The sequence below is a fragment of the Bos grunniens genome, chromosome 3 (assembly GCF_055505025.1).
Source record: "Bos grunniens cultivar Pamir isolate PY7600 chromosome 3, Bosgru_T2T1.0, whole genome shotgun sequence".
In the NCBI taxonomy this organism is placed as follows: Eukaryota; Metazoa; Chordata; class Mammalia; order Artiodactyla; family Bovidae; genus Bos; species Bos grunniens.
Window position 1 is genome coordinate 14,780,520 of NC_141167.1, and position 21,578 is coordinate 14,802,097.

At 44.1% G+C, this 21,578-nt stretch overlaps 1 protein-coding gene across 35 annotated transcripts in view; it reads left to right on the forward strand.

Moving 5' to 3' along the window:
• Positions 1 to 21,578, forward strand: part of MACF1 (microtubule actin crosslinking factor 1) — a 340,643-nt gene that overhangs the window by 296,372 nt on the left and 22,693 nt on the right. For 23 of the 35 annotated variants that reach the window (XM_086380225.1, XM_086380366.1, XM_086380376.1 and 20 more), the window contains 22 exons: positions 912 to 1,130; positions 2,106 to 2,309; positions 3,968 to 4,199; positions 4,801 to 5,027; positions 6,086 to 6,208; positions 6,306 to 6,407; positions 7,030 to 7,131; positions 7,524 to 7,697; positions 7,790 to 7,945; positions 8,090 to 8,287; positions 8,840 to 8,968; positions 9,802 to 9,975; positions 13,135 to 13,290; positions 13,395 to 13,601; positions 13,727 to 13,846; positions 14,272 to 14,441; positions 15,452 to 15,611; positions 17,076 to 17,270; positions 17,576 to 17,704; positions 18,471 to 18,614; positions 19,021 to 19,209; positions 21,234 to 21,378. In XM_086380225.1, coding sequence (XP_086236351.1) covers positions 912 to 1,130; positions 2,106 to 2,309; positions 3,968 to 4,199; positions 4,801 to 5,027; positions 6,086 to 6,208; positions 6,306 to 6,407; positions 7,030 to 7,131; positions 7,524 to 7,697; positions 7,790 to 7,945; positions 8,090 to 8,287; positions 8,840 to 8,968; positions 9,802 to 9,975; positions 13,135 to 13,290; positions 13,395 to 13,601; positions 13,727 to 13,846; positions 14,272 to 14,441; positions 15,452 to 15,611; positions 17,076 to 17,270; positions 17,576 to 17,704; positions 18,471 to 18,614; positions 19,021 to 19,209; positions 21,234 to 21,378 — 3,655 coding nt within the window. Of the gene's footprint in view, positions 1 to 911; positions 1,131 to 2,105; positions 3,034 to 3,967; positions 4,200 to 4,800; positions 5,028 to 6,085; positions 6,209 to 6,305; positions 6,408 to 7,029; positions 7,132 to 7,523; positions 7,698 to 7,789; positions 7,946 to 8,089; positions 8,288 to 8,839; positions 8,969 to 9,801; positions 9,976 to 13,134; positions 13,291 to 13,394; positions 13,602 to 13,726; positions 13,847 to 14,271; positions 14,442 to 15,451; positions 15,612 to 17,075; positions 17,271 to 17,575; positions 17,705 to 18,470; positions 18,615 to 19,020; positions 19,210 to 21,233; positions 21,379 to 21,578 lie in introns of those variants that run through there. The other 12 variants (XM_086380415.1, XM_086380422.1, XM_086380427.1 and 9 more) reach the window with 2 other exon arrangements.

The following is a 21,578-nucleotide window of genomic DNA, read 5'->3' on the forward strand; positions in this document are numbered from 1 at the left end:
TGAAAGTGAAAAGTCAAAGTGAAGCTTCTCAGGCCTGTACCCGACTCCTAGCGACCCCATGGACAGCAGCCTACCAGGTTCCTCCGTCCATGGGATTTTCCAGGCAAGAGTACTGGAGTGGGGTGCCATTGCCTTAGATCCTTCTAAAAAAAATCGTTACCCATTTGTAAAAGAATTGGCCAACAGAATCCATTTGTACACCAGTTTTGTTTTGCTTATAAATTGAAAGTCGCTGAGTCACGTCCGACTCTTTGTGACCCCGTGGACGAAACAGTCCATAGAATTCTCCAGGCCAGAATACCAGAGTGGGTAGCATTTCCATTCTCCAGGGATCGAACCCAGGTCTCCCACATTACAGGTGGATTCTTTACCAGCTGAGTCACAAAGGAAGCCTTTTTTGTAAAGGGCATGGGTAACTACTATTTCCTCAGAAATCTTCATAAATTGACCTGCTCATCCTAAACGTGTAAAGTATAAATAGCGGGTTTGTAGACACTCTTATCAGAGAAGAAAAGACAGATGAAAGTTGATGAGCAAATCCCCACCGTAGCCCCTGATACAGTCAAACCGACCTATTGCAATAATGCTGGATCTAAAGTTGTGACAGGTACTTACTGACGGGCTGTTTTTGCTGTGTTGTGCTTGTGCTATTTTACTGTTGGCAAAGCTACTTTCATGTTTTAAAAATTATAGAAATAATGCATATGTGTGATAGGAAAATTCAAAAATTCAGTTAAGTATAAAGAATATAAAAATCACTTGTAATCTTACTAGATTAATTGATTTTTTTTTTTTTTTTGCATTGTAGTGTATATTCCTTTATACTTTTTAGTGTATATCTACTTACATTTTTTATTTAAAGAAGGATTCATCATGGTAGTAACATTTACACTTCTTTTTGTTGTCCATAGGAAAAGACAGAGTCTCTGATACAGCAATACGAAGCCATTAGTCTGCTCAATTCAGAGCGTTACGCACGCCTGGAGCGGGCACAGGTCTTGGTGAACCAGTTTTGGGAAACTTATGAGGAACTCAGCCCCTGGATTGAGGAGACTCGGGCTCTCATAGCACAGTTGCCTCCTCCGGCTATTGATCATGAGCAGCTCAGGCAGCAGCAAGAGGAGATGAGGGTAAGGAGCATGCCAAGTTTTATTTAATTGCACAACTGGAGATGGTCTGCACAGTTTGAGAAACAGCCTGTTTATGAGTACCTAACAAGTGCAAGTCTGTTTTGAAGTTAATTCTTAACCCATTAGAATTTCTTTGCACAGTAAAAATACATATCTGAAATATTTCCTTTGTTCTTTAATGTGAATCAGTTAAAGAATGAGATTATGGAGATGTCAGGAATGTGAGTATTACAGAAGTAAACAAAGCACCACATGAAAATCAAGGGAACTTAAAATCTTTCCAGCATCAACAGAGTGTTCTCAGACTTGGGTGTGGTTGGGTGGCCTTTTTCCTTGTGGTTAGGCCCCAGCTGGAGTGAGAGCCCCAACTCAGGAATGTCAGAAAGCAATTTGCTGCAGAGACTTAAGATGAAAGGAAAATTTGTAGACACTTCAGCTGATGGTATTACCATCAAAGATGGTTTTTTAATGTTTATTTTATTTGTATATGGCTTGTGCTTACTCCTATCTCTGTATTCCTATAACAGGGAGATTGAACTGGAAGTAGCCAGCCGTAGAGTCAAGGAGCAGTTGGATTCCCAGAAATATTATTTGTAGTTTGTCCTGTTTAGTGTCTCCCAGTCCGCACAGGGAGACGGACATTAAATCTTTGAGACTGCAGTGAAATACAGAGAAGTACTTATAAGTGCAGAAGGCAGTGAGATACTTTTGTTTTGAGGGCAAGAGTGAGGGAGGCTGTCTCTGGGAAGCTTCTTGGGTGGCGGAATATCTGAACTGGCTTTTAAAAATCAAGGGTATTAGAGTCAGTGCCCTAAGACTTAGATTTCGCCCCCTCCATAAATGGTGAGATGTTGGGACTTGCTGGATTTTAGCGATTTAGTTTGTTCCATTGGTATGAGCTCTGATCACAGTATTTAAACAAACAAACTGGTATAAAAAGACTCACTTTATTTTAATCCATGTTTTTTTACATAGCAACTGAGGGAATCCATTGCTGAACACAAACCTCATATTGATAAACTGCTAAAGATAGGCCCTCAACTGAAGGAGCTAAACCCTGAAGAGGGGCAAATGGTGGAAGAAAAATACCAGAAAGCAGAAAACACATATGCCCAAATAAAAGAGGAGGTGCGCCAGCGGGCCCTGGCTCTGGACGAGGCTATTTCCCAGTCGGCTCAGGTATGTCTGTGTCTTAAACTCATATAACCTTCAGCTGTCCTTTAGTCTAAGCAGGAGGCTCTGTATCAGTATGTCCCTATGCCCAGGAATGTCCAGACCATGTATGCTGGTGATACATTATCAAGAGACTGGGAGCCTTTGCCCATTTGCATTTTTATCCCAGGAAGCATTGGTTACACTGACAACTAGGAGGAGGGTGAAATGCATCTTGGCTGGTGTATCAATTGTCTGTATGGTTTTCTTGAAAACTTGATATCGTGGTGATCCTTTAACAGAGGTGATTTTGGGTAAATTCATCTTGAAGCAACAAATACCTCAAGTGAAGTCAGATTGCTATTGGACCTGTTGCTTTCAAGATGTAGACAGCACGTTCATTTTCCTACTCAAGAGGCCACCAGCTTGCTCCTCGTTCAGAGAAAGATACTTGACTAGGGAGAAGTTAGAGCCAAGGAGAAACAAGCCACCAGCAGTGGAGTTTAAAGCATGTAACTACATACTTTTCAACTAATATATTACTGTTATGTCTGGGTAATTTATTCCTATGTTTAGTCAATATTCTTGGTTAATATTTGTACTTACTCAAGTTTCTCCCCCACCTTCCGTCCCATCTCTCACTCACATTGTGGAATGTGTTACTTTGTGTTGTTGCTGCCTGCTCCTGTCTTCCCCACATCGTCACATTTCATTGTTGTGTTGACTGCGCCCACCATTACAGATTACAGAGGTAAGGTACCCACCCCCACTGGGATTAGGGTGTTCTTATGAAGCTGAGAATTGAGAGGGTTATTTACAAGGAAACTTGCCTTAACTTTAGTGGTATAAATTTTACTAATGCAGTCTATTGTACCAGTTTCATTTGGGGCATAACCTATAAGTGAGGGAGTGATGGGAAGGGATTTTGTTTACCTTGTTATTTCCTATATGACATTTAACAGTTGGTGAGCCTTATTCTAGTTAATGAATCCAGAGTTGGCTTTAGGGGGCAGGCTTAGATTTTGCTCCCTTTTCTCCCCTCTCTGCTTCATATTATAAATCACAACTTTACAATTATAGATATGTTATAAAACATATAGAAAAGTGGAAAGAGTAGTTGTTCTCTTGGAATAGGTTAGATTTGACCTTCCCCAATTATCTTTCATCATGCCAACATTTTCCTTTCTCACTATTACATCCGGTGGGTTGTTGAATTGCATGCCATGGTACTTTTAAACTCCAAGTCATGTAGCATATTGAGTTCCCCATCCATTTACACAGTTGGTGGAGGGCATCTAACTTGTTGGTCTAATTTGTTGCATGCAGCTGTCATCTGAGATGTTGACACACTGACTCTCACTGGTTCCATAGTCTTGTCCCTTTTTCATCACATTAGTTGGAATAGGGAAACTATTGTAGCACCGTTAACAATGTGAGTTGATTTTTGGTATATGAAGTAATAGCTTTTTGAGTCATCAAATACTTTTCTGATGGTCCAGCTCTAGTGTACTGTACCCAAAATGGTTTCTTAGCCACAGCCAACACTTGACAGTCCTAGGGCTAGTTTGAGCACAGGTTTTATCCTAAACAGGAGTAAATATATACACTGGCTTTAATCCCTAACGTTTACCCCAGAAGTGTGATGCAGTACTGCTGTGATGGCTAATGGTCCAATATTTGTTTAGTTCCATGATAAAATTGAGCCCATGTTGGAAACTCTGGAGAGTCTTTCCTCTCGCCTGCGAATGCCACCGCTGATTCCTGCTGAAGTGGACAAGATCAGAGAGTGCATCAGCGAGAACAAGAGTGCCACCGTGGAGCTGGAAAAACTGCAGCCATCCTTCGAGGCCCTGAAGCACCGTGGAGAAGAACTCATTGGGCGATCTCAAGGAGCTGACAAGGATCTGGCTGCAAAAGGTGCTTGATTAATAATTTTTTTAAAAAAAATCTTAAATTCTAAGCTGTGGTTACCTCCAGCATCCCACCAGATGTATTTCATTGAATGCAAAGACAGTACCCAAGTAATGAGTATTCTACAGATCATTTAGAATTCAGAACACATCTCTCCTTTGAAACAAGATTACAATTGGTAGTTAGATTCCCAGGCCAGGAAACAAGTGCTCCTTTACCCACTTAATATGAGGAAAAGCTGTACCAATAGTGGGAAGAACATAGCTACCTTTTATACAATTTCCATGGGAAACATACCAGGTTCCACACAGAATACTAGAAATAGAGTTTTCATCCAAGCCCCTTTATAAGCGTCTTAGCAATACTTTTTTAACAGAGAACTCATTTCCACATTACCTCTGTGATCTCTTTATGTGGGAGGCCAACACAAGTGGAAAATGAGAATATGGAAATAATAAAGCTAAGATAGGAAATTCTGTTTCAGTAATGTATTTTTAGAGCCTTTTAAAGTATCATTTCAGTGAAAGTACGAGGATTAGATCTAATATCTGATGAGGCTGATCGCAGCCCTTAGAGAAGTCTTGCTCACTCTCCTATCCCCTCTCAGAGATCCAGGACAAGTTGGATCAAATGGTGTTCTTCTGGGAGGACATCAAAGCTCGGGCAGAAGAGCGAGAGATTAAATTCCTCGATGTCCTTGAGCTAGCAGAGAAGTTCTGGTATGACATGGCAGCCCTCCTCACCACTATCAAAGATACCCAGGACATCGTGCATGACTTGGAAAGCCCTGGCATTGACCCATCCATCATCAAGCAACAGGTTGAAGCTGCCGAGGTAAGAAAACAAAACCTCTTCCAGGAAAGCGCGTTAGCCAAGTATGTTGTGTTAGCTGCTTAGCCGGGCTGAGTGCCTTAAAAGTTGTTTTTGTTTTTTTCTTTTTTTTTTTTAAGTTTAATAGTATGCCTTTATACTTGGGGTGTGGGGCTCATTATAGTAAATTTCTTTCTTTTTTTAGTGTACAGGCTTTACCACTTGTGTAGGTACATGCAGTCACCCGTTGTGATACACAGCAGATCCGTCACACAAAAGCTCTGTCATCAGTTTTAAACTTAACAATTCAAATTATTAGAATGTGCTTCAAAAATCTGGGTTTGCTTTCATTTCTGAATTTAGTCCTCACTTTGGTGTACCTTATTTCTCGATTAATGTTGAAAAATAGGAAATAGAAAAGAAAATAAACTCTGGACTTACCATCCATACTTTGACATACCTTTGTTTAGTATTTGGGTGGAGCTTAGTTTTTATTAAATGCATTTCTTACCTCATCTTGTCCATTTAGGACAAGCCAAGATAGTCTTGATATTCTGTATTCTTTCTCTTATGTCTCTTTTATGTCGGCCGTTTTCCACCTCCTCACCTCTGTCATTGACAATCCACGAACCAATTTTTAGAATCTGGCACAGAACTGACTTTCTTCAGGACTATATAGTCTAGTATTCCTATTTTGCACATCTCCCAGCTCTTAAATTTGTGACTTATACTCTTATTTTATCCTTGTTGATATCCTTCTCCGTTATAGACTTCTGATTATAGATTATAATCTCTGCAGACCTTTGCTAAAATTATTGACGCTCATTGCACCTTTCTCAAATTATTTTATATATTTAATGTTAATATTTAAAAACATATTTGATGTATGTATTAGAAAAATAACCAGACTGTGAAGCTCCACTATTTAGGTGAGTGAAATGTTGAGAACACTGAAAGACTTTAATGAAATTGATCATTCTGTGTGGCATCTGCTCTTGATGGGGTATAAATTACATTTGCAAAGTTTGGGAAGTTCTGTTCCTCTTTCTGTTTTAGCTAATGTTCTGTTCATTTTCATGTAGACTATTAAGGAAGAGACAGATGGTCTGCATGAGGAATTGGAGTTTATTCGAATCCTTGGAGCAGATTTGATTTTTGCCTGCGGAGAAACTGAGAAGCCGGAAGTGAAGAAGAGCATTGATGAGGTGTGGAGAAGTGGACAGGGGGTTCAGGTGAAACATGAGCGGACTCACACCAAGAGTGGGGTGAATTGGGGAATCTGATTGACTGTTTTTCCCCTAGATGAACAATGCCTGGGAGAACTTAAACAAAACATGGAGAGAGAGGCTGGAAAAGCTTGAGGATGCCATGCAAGCCGCTGTGCAGTACCAGGACACTCTTCAGGTGAGAGGCCGAGAGTGACCACTGGGGAAACACAGGTGCTGTGGTTTCTCTGTCCGTCGTGAGTGGGTCACCTTCCCAGGACTGCAGCATTCTCAAACCAGAGGTGCTCGCGCTGTATTTCTAGCTGGTTTCCCACTTCTAATGAGGAAAGTTCTGACATCAGAAGCTTAGGCTTCTTACCATGCTTTTCTTTGCGTGCTTATCATATAATTTATCCTCGTGGAGGCTATAGAGTGAAGCTGGCCTTGCTGTCAAAGTCATTGCTTGTTAGAAATTCCAAACCCAGGTTGTCCTGAAGCACAGTGTGGCACGATAGCTGTGGCACATCGTGGGCTTGCTAGCTGGCTGTGAGACGTTGGTGTTTTATTTATTTATTTTTTCATATTTAGCTTTTCCAAATTGTAGTTTATTTTGGACATTATTCCAGTCATGTTGGCTTCATTCTTAAGTCTCCATATTACTGAAGTAAAGATCATTATCTCTATCTCTTTCCCCAACTTCAGTGCACAAATAGCACAAGGTACTTTGATTTAACTCTGTTTAGCAGAGATCATGCTAATTGTCTCGTGATTTTTCATATTTTTGTTTTTTGACTGCTTATTTGTATTTTTTTTTATTTTAGGCTATGTTTGACTGGCTAGATAACACTGTGATTAAACTCTGCACAATGCCCCCTGTCGGCACCGACCTCAACACTGTTAAAGATCAGTTAAATGAAATGAAGGTTTGTACCTGGGAACGGTTTTTGAAGGAGGATTGCTTCTTTTTTGGTTTTGTCTGTTTTGGTTGGGTGGCAAGTTGTCTTGTTCTCGGCTGTGCTCAGTCTTCGTTGCTGTGCGCCGTCTTTCTCCAGTTGCTGCGAGTGGGGGCTGGCTACGGTCCAGCTGCAGTGTGCAGCTTCTCATCGTGGCTTCTCTTGTTGCGGAGCACAGACTTCAGTTTTTAGTGGTGCACAGGCTTACCTGCCCTGTGGCATGTGGAATCTTCTCACACCAGGGATCAAACACGTGTCCCCTGCACTGGCAGGCGGACTCTTAACCACCGGGCCACCAGAGAAGTCCCATTTTAGCTTTTAAAGACTTGTTGTGCTGTTAACATTTAGTATGTCTTTGGTAGGAGTTCAAAGTGGAAGTTTACCAACAGCAAATTGAGATGGAGAAGCTCAATCACCAGGGTGAACTAATGTTAAAGAAAGCTACTGACGAAACGGACAGAGATATTATCCGAGAACCCCTGACAGAACTCAAACACCTCTGGGAGAACCTGGGTGAGAAAATTGCTCACAGACAGGTAAGGCAGATGGCAGAGCGCGTCACGTGGACCACTGTCTACTGTTACCTAATTTCCTAACAAACCTTCCCTTCGTATCATTTTCTGAGTAGCATAAGCTGGAAGGTGCTCTCTTGGCCCTTGGCCAGTTCCAACATGCCTTAGAGGAACTAATGAGCTGGCTGACTCACACTGAGGAGTTGCTGGACGCTCAGAGACCAGTAAGTGGAGACCCAAAAGTCATTGAAGTTGAGCTCGCAAAGCACCATGTAAGTATTGTCGTTTTTTATCTCTAAGCCTATTGGTTTGAGATCGGGTACTGCCACCAGAAGCTTTTTGGTGTTGTGCATACCTTAGAGAGCCAGGCTTAATGATACCTGTAGAGATAAATTATGTTGTTCAACATTTTTTAGGTTCTAAAAAATGACGTTCTGGCCCATCAAGCCACAGTGGAAACAGTCAACAAAGCTGGCAATGAGCTTCTTGAGTCTAGTGCTGGAGACGATGCCAGCAGCTTAAGGAGCCGTTTGGAAACCATGAACCAGTGCTGGGAGTCAGTGTTACAAAAGACAGAGGAGAGGGAGCAGCAGCTTCAGTCGACTCTGCAGCAGGTACACGCTCCGTCCACTGACCAGCTCCGTCAGTGCCCCATGGAGCTGTGCACATGACATTTGGAAGAAAGTGCATCTCAGTCAACGAAAGGAAAGCAGTTTGGTGTAGAACCGTCTGCCTTGAGAGGAAGGTCAATTCTGTGCTAGACTTGTCTGGAAAGAACAGCTTTTAATTGGGTCATTCTTTTTGGATTAGTTTATTGTCCAGTGCCTCTCCATCTCCTACTCAAAGTTAGGAGATCATTGCTGTGACAAACCTTGTTCACAGATCAGGCTATTTCTTGGATCAAGTCAGGTCCCTCCATATCCAAATTCAGCAGTACCTTAGTCAGTTCATCAGGTTGTATCAGACATCTCTGTGTTACAGTGAGCCCTGAGGGATTCTGCTGAGTTGTAAAAATATGTTGGCCCTGTGCTCATCCAGCAACAGAGCAGCCCTGCCTGAGAGCAGCGCCTAATGCCTCCCTTAAAAATTCCTTGTGTGATCATTTAGAGAGTTTACTTTGGAAACTAGAATTGACTGCTGACCTTTCTGATGTCTTTTCTCAAAAGGCCCAGGGTTTCCATAGTGAAATTGAAGATTTCCTCTTGGATCTGACTAGAATGGAGACCCAGCTTTCTGCATCGAAGCCCACAGGAGGACTTCCTGAAACAGCCAGGGAACAACTTGATACACACATGGTAATAGATTTCTTGAAGTTGATCACAGGCATCCCATATTCAGTAGCTCCTTTATGAAGTCACAGAGACGTGTATCTGGGAGTCTACCGAGTAGTACACTTTTACTGATAAAATAGTGCTGGGGGGGCTGCTGCGTATATACAGGTTTCTAACATCCTATGATAGGCAGCAGTAGCAACGGGGAAGAATTGGCAAGAAATACCCTGGTGAGCTGGCAAATTTCAAGTTAATCAGATTGTCTGATACAGTATTGATTTGAAAGTGAAAGCATCAAGAAGACAAATACCTAACACAGACATGGTGGTATTTAAGAAAAAGACTACTGGGGCTTCCCTGGTGGTCCAGTGGTTAAGACTCCACACTTCCACTGTAGGGGCCACAGGTTCAATCTGTGGTTGGGGAACTAAGATCCTGCTTGCCCATGCAGCACAGCCAAAAAAATGAAAAAAAAAAAGCAGGGGAAAGAAAAGAAAAAGACGTCTTAGTAGGGGACGGTTCAGGGAAATCCAATAGAAACTGACAGTGTTTTAAGAAAGTGTCCGAGAACAAAAGGCAATGTAATTTCTAGGCAAATTCCTCAGGAAAAGGAGAAATAAATTATTGGGGTCCATTTTTGTGGTCACTGGTCCTTAAAAAATTCTGTTGGTGACAAAATTATGTTAAGGAAGAATGGTGGGTTTCACTCCCTAATTGTTCATCAGTTGAATCTAAAAGGAAGGATTTTAATCCAAATGAGACCTTCCTCAGCTTTTCCAAACTATGCTCGTACATCTGTGTGTGGGTGTCTTTGAAGAAATTGGCATTACTGACCTCTTTCTTGCTCTTTCTTATAGGAACTCTATTCCCAGCTCAAAGCCAAGGAAGAGACTTACAATCAGCTGCTTGACAAGGGCAGGCTAATGCTTCTCAGCCGTGATGACTCAGGATCCGGTTCAAAGACAGAACAGAGCGTGGCACTCTTGGAACAAAAGTGGCATGTGGTCAGCAGTAAGATGGAAGAGAGAAAGGTATCACCACAAAGTTCAGTCTGGTGACTGTTTAAGGAGTTTTCTTAATGACTGCATGCAGTTGTTAGCTAGTTTCTATGGAGGGTTCTTTAACACCCAGTTGCATTGTGACAGGCTAGCAGAACTGATATCCTCAGAATTGGCTTTGTGCTAATCAAGCCATCTTTTCTGCCTTTACATTTCTATTTTCCATCCATGTCAAGTTGCGTTGATGCTACTAGTTTCTGCTGATACTTGCTTTTATAATATTTATAATACTGCGTCCCTTTTCTGCATCTACCAGTTAAGGCACTGCTCAGCGATGGACTGTATATTCCATCTACTTAAAAATAGGTTTTGTTGGAGTTGGTGACTTGAGAATGGGAGGTTAGGAACGATACGCAGGGAGTATCATGAATAATTCCTCACAAGGAATTTGATTTCTAGTTACCAAAATTCACGAACAATAAATCATATGGCCTTGTCCTACTCTTCCTCAAAAATCAAATTGTCTTCAAAAGAAAAGTGATCAGAGATCAAGGCATTTTCCCCCAAACAGTATTTTTTATGAATACAGAGTTTCAGGATATCACTCTGCACACAGTTTCTGTGCTGGGCAAATGAAACATTAAATATGTGTCCAAATCCGTTGAACATCCATTGAACAAACAGTTATCAGGCTTGTTTGTACTAGGCACTGTGCTAGGTGTACAGTGGAAACGTAAAGACGTGAACTCTGTCATCGTGAACTTGAATGGGCAGAAAGAAAGAAACCACATATTCACATTATAAATTAACGTTTTGAGAGAAGCATTAATTTACTAGAATCCTTCTAGTGTGGGGGTCTGGTAACTTTGTTACATGAAAAATGGACAGAGGACCCGAGTATATGGCTATGTTCTAATTCTTGGACGGGCTCTTGTTTATAATTCCTACTGAATGTAGAACTCATTAAAGAAACCAAGGTAGATTCTGACTCATCATCAGCAAGTTTCTACAGGGTTTTCCTAACAGTGGAGCAAGTAGCCTCGAGGAATACAGTTTTGACCCTTGAACAACATAGGTTTGAGCTACGCGGGTCCACTGGTGTGCAGAATTTTTTTCCCCCGCGCTGAATATGTCTACAGTACTACACGATCCCTAGTTGATTGATTAATCTTTGGATTCAGAACCATGGATATGGAAGGCTGACTATAAAGTTACACGTGGATTTTCAACTTTTCAAAGGATTGATGCCCTTAAACCTGTGTTGTTGAGGGGTCGACTGTACTTGGTGAACTGATCAAACGAAGGCTAGCTATCAAAGATATCATTTTTGATTTTGCAAGAACATTACATTGCAGAATTGCTGAACTTAAGCTCTGCTAAAGACTATGTAGATAAAGTGATGTGGAAAGATTTCCTGCCATCTGGGAACTTGCAGTGTATTGACTTCGAAACATTTCTTTGATAGAATTGAGGTAGATTTTGTTTTTCTACTTTTTTTTTATATTGAGTCTGCGTTTTTGTAGCATTCATTGTAGTGTTTGGGGCGGGGGGCAGCTGATGTTTTTTACTGGTGTTACTTCCCATCATCTGGGAAATCAGTCTGGCCCAGCCAACTCCCCTCTCTCCCAGCCTGCTCTAGGGGAACGGCACGGGGCGGGAGGCCGCCTTCTGCAGCATGCTGCAGCCAGGCCCTCCCGCAGGGCAAAGGGGCACTCAGCAGCCGTGCCGACCCTGCCTCTGGATCCAGCAGTGGGGACGGGTGGCAGCACTCCTGGAACCTCCCTGCCCGGGTGGTGCAGGCTCTAGGCCGCTGAAGTGGCCAGTCCAGGCAGGCCTCAGTTTGCCCTCCTCCAGAGCACTGCCCTGCTCCCCCAGTAGACACCAGGCACTTATTTTCTGACTGGGCCAGGGGTAGGGGAGGGGTCTGGGTGAACCCACAGCTACCTCCAGCCTTTTTTTGCAGAGGCTTCAGAGACCACCCTGCTTCCAAAAGTTAAAGTCTGGCCTCTAACTGTAGCCAGGCTAAACCCTGGAGACATTGCCCAAAGATAAGCAGGGGTCAGGCGGGGAAACAGGGGTGTTGGAGGAATAGGGTGGGTTGAGTTTTACAATGCTTTTGTTTGTTGTTTAGCCACTAAGTCCTATGGGACTCTTTTGCGACTCATGGACTATAGCCTGCTAGGCTCCTCTGTCCATAGAATGTCCCAGGCAAGAATACTGGAGTGAGTTGCCATTTCCTTCTCCATATAGTATTTGTTAGGTTACAGAAGTAACCTGAAAATGCCAAGAGGAAGGTAAAAAGCATTCATAAGCCAGTTAATAGTAATGAACGTTTTTATTATGTTGCTGGTGTTTTTTTCTGTGAGAATTCTGTATATATTCATTTTTAACAACCTGTCATTATCCTGTTTTGCCCGCCTGATAGATGGGCCAGAGGCAAAGGCCATCATCCAGGTGTTCTGGGTGGAAGTCTCTGAGCTTGCAGGCTAAAATTGGGATGTATTCATGGAGAAATAGCATGCACCCTGAATGAAGCACTGTTTTTGTCATCCTGATTTAGATAAAAATGACTAAAAATTTACATCTAATGTTGTCACATTTTTACTTGAAATATTCTGACCTTTATTGCCTTTGTTGCTTGTAGCATAAGCATGTTTCACACTCAGACATTTTCAAGTGCCATATTTTCTGAAAACATATTTAAACAGAAAGCATTGCAGTGAGCATCTTCATCACAGTGAAGTGCTTTTCATTTAGTTGTTTTTATGTCACAAAAAGGACATTAAAGGAAACTGAGACTTTGCCCCAAGCGGGTTGGAGAGCCTGCAGCTGTCACCACTAAAGGGTCTGTTCTCTTACAGTCCCTGAATGGCATGAATGGCGTTATTCCTGTGCTTTAATGTCCCAGGAAGTGGGGATCAGTGTCCCGGCAAGTGGGGAATGGCAGAGAAAGCAACTTAGCTGCAAACTGTGCTCTTGCCTTTTCCAGGCACAGTTGTCTGAGTTTCAGACACTAGCATTCAAAATGTCCCCTTCTTTGCAAACAGGGCATGTTTGGAGGTTGATTACATGAGGCTTCCTTCTTAGAAGTCATTTCATTTGGTATACAATTCACGTCTTTGTCCTTGAAGCTATAATTCCTGAATTCTGTACTTGTCTTTTTGTGTATGTGAATGGCACCTGAAAATTTAGTCAAAGCTGGAAGAGGCCCTCAACCTGGCAACAGAATTCCAGAATTCCCTGCAAGAATTTATCAACTGGCTCACTCTAGCAGAGCAGAGTTTAAACATCGCTTCTCCTCCCAGCCTGATTCTAAACACTGTCCTTTCCCAGATAGAGGAGCATAAGGTAACAATGGCATTACAATTCCCCCTTGCTTTTACAAGTGCCAGTTGAAAATGATGCTCCTTGATCTTAGCTCCAGTTTAAAAACAGCAATATTTTCTCCTCAGGTGTTTGCTAATGAAGTAAATGCTCATCGAGACCAGATCATTGAGCTGGATCAAACTGGCAATCAGTTAAAGTTCCTTAGCCAAAAACAGGACGTTGTTTTGATCAAAAATTTGCTGGTTAGCGTCCAGTCTCGATGGGAGAAGGTTGTCCAGCGATCTATTGAAAGAGGGCGATCGCTGGATGATGCCAGAAAGCGGGCAAAACAAGTAAGTTGTAAGAGAAAGGTACCAGTTTACTGAACAACCTTGGGCTTCGTGTGTTGAGTTCAGATGAAAGTGCTGTGTGGTGTGCATGTCCATTCCTGTTATAACTTATTCTTCAATAATTTCAGTTCCATGAAGCTTGGAAAAAGCTGATTGATTGGCTGGAAGATGCGGAAAGTCACCTGGACTCAGAACTGGAGATATCCAACGACCCAGACAAAATTAAACTTCAGCTCTCCAAACATAAGGTACCTTGGCTCACTGCTCTTCATTCCTGAGCTTGGGATTCACTGACGTTTGTAGCTTGTTAAAAAAAGAAAAAGCTAAAACTTTTAGCTTGCTGAAAGAAAACTAATTGGTTAATGTTAAACAGTTAAGATCATGGAGCCAGCCTTCCATTTTGCATGTAGACAGTGTCTAACCATGACAATTGCTTATTTTAAATAAGAGTTCAAACAAAGTGACTGATGAGTAGCCAGCTAAAACTGTGGGCTTTTAGAAAAAGTCATGATCTGGTGTGTGTGGCACAAACAAAACCTTACGAATTTGTTCAGGGTAAGCTGTTGTTAATTTTAGTTCAAGACATAGTGACATTCATACTGTTATCTGGTTACCACCTGAAAACTCAGTGTCATCTGACTTTCAGCATTTTTTTTTTCCTTTCTGAAAACAGGAGTTCCAGAAAACTCTTGGTGGCAAACAGCCTGTATATGATACCACAATTAGAACAGGCAGAGCACTGAAAGAGAAGACTTTGCTTCCTGATGACACTCAGAAACTTGACAACTTACTGGGAGAAGTCAGAGACAAATGGGATACTGTTTGTGGCAAGTCTGTGGAGAGGTGAGCATGAATGTCCCCTTCTTGGGTCTCTGTGTTATCCCAAAAGTAACCAGGAGACGGTACCAGATTCTGTAAAAATAATAATGAAGCTAATGCATCAGTGACAGTAGCTTCTTGGTATTTCCAGTTAATTGAGTGACAAATTATGCATTAATCTGAGGAAAATATATTAAAATTATCTTACTTAAACTTGAAACTTACTGTATTACAAAGAGAGAAGCCTATAAAAATCAAGCCAACAATAGTATTAATAGATCTATGAATATATGTAAATCGCCAATTTGTAATGCCGGTAATTGTCTCACTGATTGTCTCTTGTGTTGAATGTTCTACAAAAGCCTCTGATAAAGTATCTCATTGAACCACCATGAGATTCACTCATCCTCATAACAACCACTGAGGTGGGGGTACTGTCCTCCCCCTTTTACAGATGAGGAAACAGTCATAAAGAGGTTTCTTGACTCCCCCATGCTCACTCAGCTGCCAAGTGGCAGAGCTGAGATTTAGTTCTAAAAGTTGTACTTTTATCCACTTGTACCCACTATGCTATGTAAGCATTATGATAGCTCTATATTATTTGTACTCCCAATTTTTCAGATGAGGTGACTGAGTTTCAAAGAGGTAACGAGACCCCCTAGAGTCTTAGATGGAGAGTTAGGAGTTGAACTGCTGGCCCCAGGTCATTAACAGAACCTCACCCTCTGCTGGACTGGTGTAATGTAAATAAAAAGACCTCGGGTCGTAGGGTGTGTCTATGTGTACAGCAGCTGGACTCTTAAGATCCCGGAAGTGCATCTCTACTGTCACCTGTACTATGCTTAATCCGTTTTTAAGAGTGGTTTACCTAAACATACCTAAAGATCTCTTAGTCACTTTTTATAATATTTCTGACTGTTCTGACACAGTGGTCTCTAGATAGAGTTCAAGCAGTGTTCCCTTTCAATGGCCAGAACTGTGGGCTGTTCATAAAAGGATCATTAAAATCAGTGAGGCTTATGTGCTTGTCTCAGGCAGCACAAGCTGGAGGAGGCCCTGCTGTTTTCGGGCCAATTCATGGACGCCCTGCAGGCCCTGGTTGACTGGCTGTACAAGGTTGAGCCGCAGCTGGCTGAGGACCAGCCTGTCCACGGAGACCTGGACCTCGTCATGAACCTCATGGACGCCCACAAGGTGAGGGGTGAGATCTGGGCTGTGTGGAGGGTGGAGCCATTGGGTCCCCATCCCTGTGTGCCTTCTGCTTGTGCTGCCCTCCTAAGGCTTCCCTAGAAAGAAAGTCGGAAAGAGCCTGTCTCTCTGCTTGTCAGAGAGGCGGCTCCTTGCTCTGTGTGTGTAAACAAACTGCTGCCGGGATTCTGCATCAGTCACAAAGAATTGACCAAACTTGGTTCGATTCAGATGTGCCAATGTGTAAACTTGATTTTGAGGTTCCCTCCCATTTCCTGTTTATATGTCTCAATTGAATCTTATATATCTCAGTTGAATCAAACTGGATTTAAATTCAGAAGACCCTCAAGATATCCATTTTCCACTGATTGTTACAATGAAAATGAGTGCTTTTCAACTGCTTGCGAACCTGACGAGCTAGCACCGTGCATACCAGCATTTAGTACCTACACCTGTATGTTGAACTGCATACTGTTCTCCTGCTTCAGCATCAAGCATTCAGCTTTACCTTGAAATTACACCAGATTTTTATGTGCCTGGCAGGTGGGCTCTTATCAAGAGGGAAAAGAGAGGGGAGGGATAAATTGGATGATTGGGGTTGACATATACATAGACAATGGCAACCCAGTCTTGCCTGGAAAATCCCATGGGCGGAGGAGCCTGGTAGGCTTCAGTCCACGGGATCGCAAAGAGTCGGACACGACTGAGTGACTTCACTTTCACGTTTCACTTTCATGCGTTGGAGAAGGAAATGGCAGCCCACTCCGGTGTTCTTGTCTGGAGAATCCCAGGGACGGGGGAGCCTAGTGGGCTGCCGTCTATGGGGTCGCACAGAGTTGGACACGACTGAAGCGACTTAGCACGAGCAGCAGCATATCTAAAATAGATAGCTAACAATCTACTGAATAGCACAGGGAACTCTACTCAATACTCTGTAATAAATTATATGGGAAAAGAATCTAAAACAGAGTGGGTGTATGTATAACTGGTTCACTGCTGTACAGCAGAAACTAACATAACAGGGACTTCCCTGGTGGTTCAGTGGTTAAGACTCTGTGCTTCCAATGCAGGGAATGCGGGTTTGATCCCTGACCAGGAAACTAACGTCCCACATGTGGCATGCTGTGGCCCCCAAAAAGAAACGAACCCGACGTTGTAAATCAACTATACTCCAATAAAAATCAGTTTTAAAAGTCCCACAGTTCCAGAGGGGTTAGCATAGCACAGTTCCTGTATCACAGGTGAGGAAGCAGGGACTCCAGTTAAGCAGCTTATCCAAAGTCACATGGCCCTCATTCAGACCCAAGTCCTGTGATGCTTCTTTCTCCCTTGTGGTCCCACCTCCATCTTTGCATAAAAGACACACAATTAGAACCTATCAAAGGAGAATTGAAAGAAAGGACTGCTTTCTCTTTGGTTCTACTTGAATTCAAAACATTTGTGAGACGAACTAATTCTCCTGTTTTCCAGGTTTTCCAGAAGGAACTGGGCAAGCGAACAGGAACTGTTCAGGTCCTGAAGCGATCCGGACGGGAGCTGATAGAGAACAGTCGCGATGACACCACCTGGGTGAAGGGGCAGCTCCAGGAGCTGAGCACTCGCTGGGACACCGTGTGCAAACTCTCCGTCTGCAAGCAGAGCCGGCTGGAGCAGGCCCTGAAGCAGGTCAGACAACACCGGGCTAGGCCTGAACAAAGTCAGTCTAGCCTCTTTGTCAGGATCGGTTCCAGCCAGTCTCACAGGGAGTCAAAAATTGGTGTTCTAAATGTTCTACAAGAACATTTAGCACATCTGTATTAGAGAAATCATGACTCCAGTTGATTTTCAAAGTTGCACAGATGAAAAATGACCTTTGTGGGGCTTCAATAGAGCCTCTAGGTGCCTATGATAGGCCAGACCCCCCTCTGGCTGCCTTGTCTGGGACCTCAGCTGCACAGAAAGGCTCAGGCTCTTGTGCTTGGTTATTTCAGGCAGAAGAGTTTCGGGACACAATCCACATGCTACTGGAGTGGCTTTCTGAAGCTGAGCAGACGCTACGCTTTCGGGGAGCACTTCCCGATGACACGGAGGCCCTGCAGTCTCTCATTGATACTCACAAGGTAACCCATCTCAGGGTGTGGGGCCCCACACCACCCACATGGAGAAATGACACGTGGGTTTTCTGACCCCCACGTGTCAGACCACTCAGCCTCTCGGTTTTTGCAAAAGTGGCACTTGCAGGTTATAAGCAAGTCAAGCAGCTGGTGTTGATACCAGAGGAAAACATGGGCTGCTCTAGCTTTACGCACGCCCCACCCCCACCCCTCCGTATACACCTTGGGTGGCTTTCCTCCGGGCCAGCTCCAAGCCTGATCTGCGCCCCTAGAGCCACTCACCAAGCTGCAGGGTATAATGTGGTGTCTGGGGCCTCAGTGTGACTGTCATAAGGAGGTGGGAAATGTTTCCTTTTTTAATTTTTGTATTTCCCACCTAGAGATTTTACTCTTGGTTTTGTGATTGCATTGTGTTATAGGTATTGTTAAAACATTGTAGTGTTTTGTAGCTGTCACTATTTTTGTCCAATACCGTTTACACATATGGAAATGAATATCAACACGAATTTGTGAAAGAGGGAGTGCTCAGGAAGGAGGTCAGCTTCCGTGTTTCTAGTCCTTACCATTCGTGCACTGAAAGTCATTCTTGTACAAGTCCCTCACTTTCCCACAGCTGGGAGACCTGGAAAGAAAATGCCAGAGACGCCTAAATACAGACGTTTAGAGGGCTGTATCAACACAGAGTCAAGAAAAAACACTGAAGCGTTTTTCTCCTCTCAGTGTAAACAGTGCTGCTAGAGTGGGTTTAAGGTTCCAAATCTCGTTTGTTTAGGAATTCATGAAGAAAGTGGAGGAAAAGCGAGTGGACGTTAGCACAGCAGTGTCCATGGGAGAAGTCATCCTGGCAGCCTGCCATCCTGACTGCGTCACCACCATCAAGCACTGGATCACCATCATCCGCGCGCGCTTCGAGGAGGTGGGCTCTGGGTTCAGAGGAAGACCGCAAGTGTCCCGTCCCCCACTCGCCCTGAATAGCTCAGCAGGAGTCAGGTTATCAGCATTCTAGTCCTGACTGTTTTCCTGATAACGTGCGGAAACCTGAAAGGACGATGCTGGCGTCATGACGTGCGCCTTGATGCCGTCCAGTGGACACGTGCCGTGCTCTTTCCTCCTTCAGGGACCTTCTGTGTCTAAGACCATGTGCTACGTTTGTTTGCAGGGGAACTGGCTTCTTATTCCAGCTTGTCTCTGGAGCAAGAGAGAAGCCTCTTGACTGCTTGGGTGGTCTTTTCCCTAAAAGTCATTGTTAGGCTCACACAAAAAGGGGCTTTGAAAATAAGGAATGTGCCTGACTGAGAGCCAGTGGGTTCCCTCCCCCGCAGGTCCTGACGTGGGCTAAGCAGCACCAGCAGCGCCTCGAAGCTGCCCTGTCGGAACTGGTGGCAAATGCCGAGCTCTTAGAAGAACTTCTGGCGTGGATCCAGTGGGCCGAGAGCACCCTCATTCAACGGGATCAGGATCCGATCCCTCAGAACATTGACCGAGTGAAAGCCCTTATTGCTGAGCACCAGGTACCCCACCCGCGTCCTGCGGTCATAGGTTCCTGCGTGGCTCGTGGAGCCCATTTCCTTTGCTCTGTGCATCCATGTTTTAATGGCTGCTGAACATAGTCCTGCAGACTCAGCAGCTTAAAACATGCTTACTGTCTCGCAGTTTTTGTGGGGTGGGGGTCCAGGCATGAGTTGGCTGGGTCTGTTGACTATTGTTTTCTATTGACTAGCTTCTATACCACGGTCTCATTACCTGGGACCTATCCCATCACACCTGGATTCAGAAAGATTTCTTACATGAACCCAGAGATGGGCCAGACAACACACGGAACTAAATTGAATGGAGGAAAACTCAGTTGAGCTGTCTTCATATACCATATATTCTTAGGAGACAAATACTTTTTAACAGTTGTTAAAAACTGTGGATTTTAGCCATGATCATTTACACTGAATGCAAGTATAGATTTTGCTTAGTAACACCACGGATGTAAATTCTTTTTAGCGTATGTAGTGAACCTTACCAGTGAAAACGCCCTGTGCTTCCCTTCAAGTTTACCTACATTGACCCCTCCTCTCCTGAGTAAGAGTATCTTCTTCCATCAAGGCCAGTCCCTCGCCCGTCTGTTACCCCCTCTCATTCCTTATGCCTTCCAGCTCCCCATCTTTCTCCCCCGCCCCCGCTCCACCACCATCTGTCTGACCATTGCTGCTCAGTCTTCTTCGCTGGTTTCTCTTCCTTTGTTGTTGGTTAGTCAGCTAAGTTATGTCCAGCTCTTTTGTGACCCCAGGGACTAAGGCCCATTAGGCTCCTCTGTCCATGGGATTTCCCAGGCAAGAATACTGGAGTGGGTGGCCTTTTTCTTCTCCAGTGATCAAACCCATGCCCCCTGCATTAGCAGTGGGTTCTGTGCCACTGAGCCACCGGGGAAGCCCCCTTCTTCCTTTATTCACTTGTTAACGTTGCTGTTCCCTGAAGTTCCATTCTTAACCCTCTCCTCACACCCAAGGCCGTTTCTAGCTTTTGGCTTCATCCAGCACCTGTACGCTAAGGGTTTCCATATCTCCTGCCTCATCTGCACACACAGGAAGCCAGAAACAGCTCTGAAACTTCACTGCAGCCTTCTTTCCTGGCCCTGGCCCTAACCCCACCCTTCCTTCCACACTGCCTCCTCTCTCCTCATCCACTCAGTCACCCAACACAGAAGCCTGTCGGATTTCTTCTCTTTCTGTAGCCCTACATTTAGCCAGTTGTTGGGTCTTATCTGTTCTACTTTCAGAATTCTGCGTGGCTCCTCTCCTGCCCTGCCTTACGCCCTCACTGTATTTTGCCTCAATTACTACATTAGGTTCCTAACGTCTGTGCCCCTCCACCCAGCCCCTTATCTCATGTCCTCCCTGCTACACTGAGGCCAGAGCAATAGCTCTAAGACAGAGATCTGTTGGTGTCTCTTTTCTGGATCAAAATCCTTCAGTTGCCCACCCACCTGTAACCCCCTTGCCAATTGCTTTCAGAATAAAATCCCAGTCCCTCAGCTTGACACAAGGCCTCTCTCGACCTTTCTGCTGCCTGCCTCTCCAGCTGTCCCTCTTGCCCCTCCTCCACTTGCATCCCTAGCTCAGCCAGTGATCAGGGCCCTGGCTCATTCCACTGTCAGGCTTCTGTGGGACCGCCCTGCCCCCAGTCTTTGGCTCATTGCTCAGCATGCAGCTCAGGCACCAGCCTCCAGGCAGCCTTCCTGCCCAACTTGGGCTGTGTGTGCCCATCCTAGGCCTGCCTTTGGGGACCTGGGTACCACTCATTGCTCTGCCTGGCCTGGTTTTCTCACTCAGCCGTGAGCTCCTGATAGTCAGAGTCATGTCTTATTCCTTCACATCTCCAGCACTTGATGAAGTGCCTCACTCATCGTGTTTCTTGAAAGGAGTGGGGCCATATATGAAGACATCTCCAGTGGTCCATTTGTAGTAGGCTTAGCCCTTTTAGTAAGAAGTTGCCTATTTCCATCTTAGTCCAAGAAAACTCTCAACTCTTGTTATGTGTCCAACAGACGTTTATGGAGGAGATGACTCGAAAGCAGCCTGATGTGGACCGGGTCACCAAGACGTATAAGAGGAAGATCCTAGAGCCAGCCCACGCGCCTTTCATGGAGAAGTCCCGTGGTGGCAGCAGTACGTGGAGCCCTTGGGCAGGAGGTGTCCTTCTTGCTCCCTGAGGATGAGCATTTCAAAAACCATATGGGATTGGAATGCAAATCTTTTTTTGAAACTCACTTTTCTTAGACAGTAGCTAGGCTCCAGTTTTTTGAATTGGTATGAAATTGTGGGGTGGCTAAGCCAATTCATTTGTAGCGGCCTTCTGATTATTTTAGTCATCAGCACTGACTGTTTACATT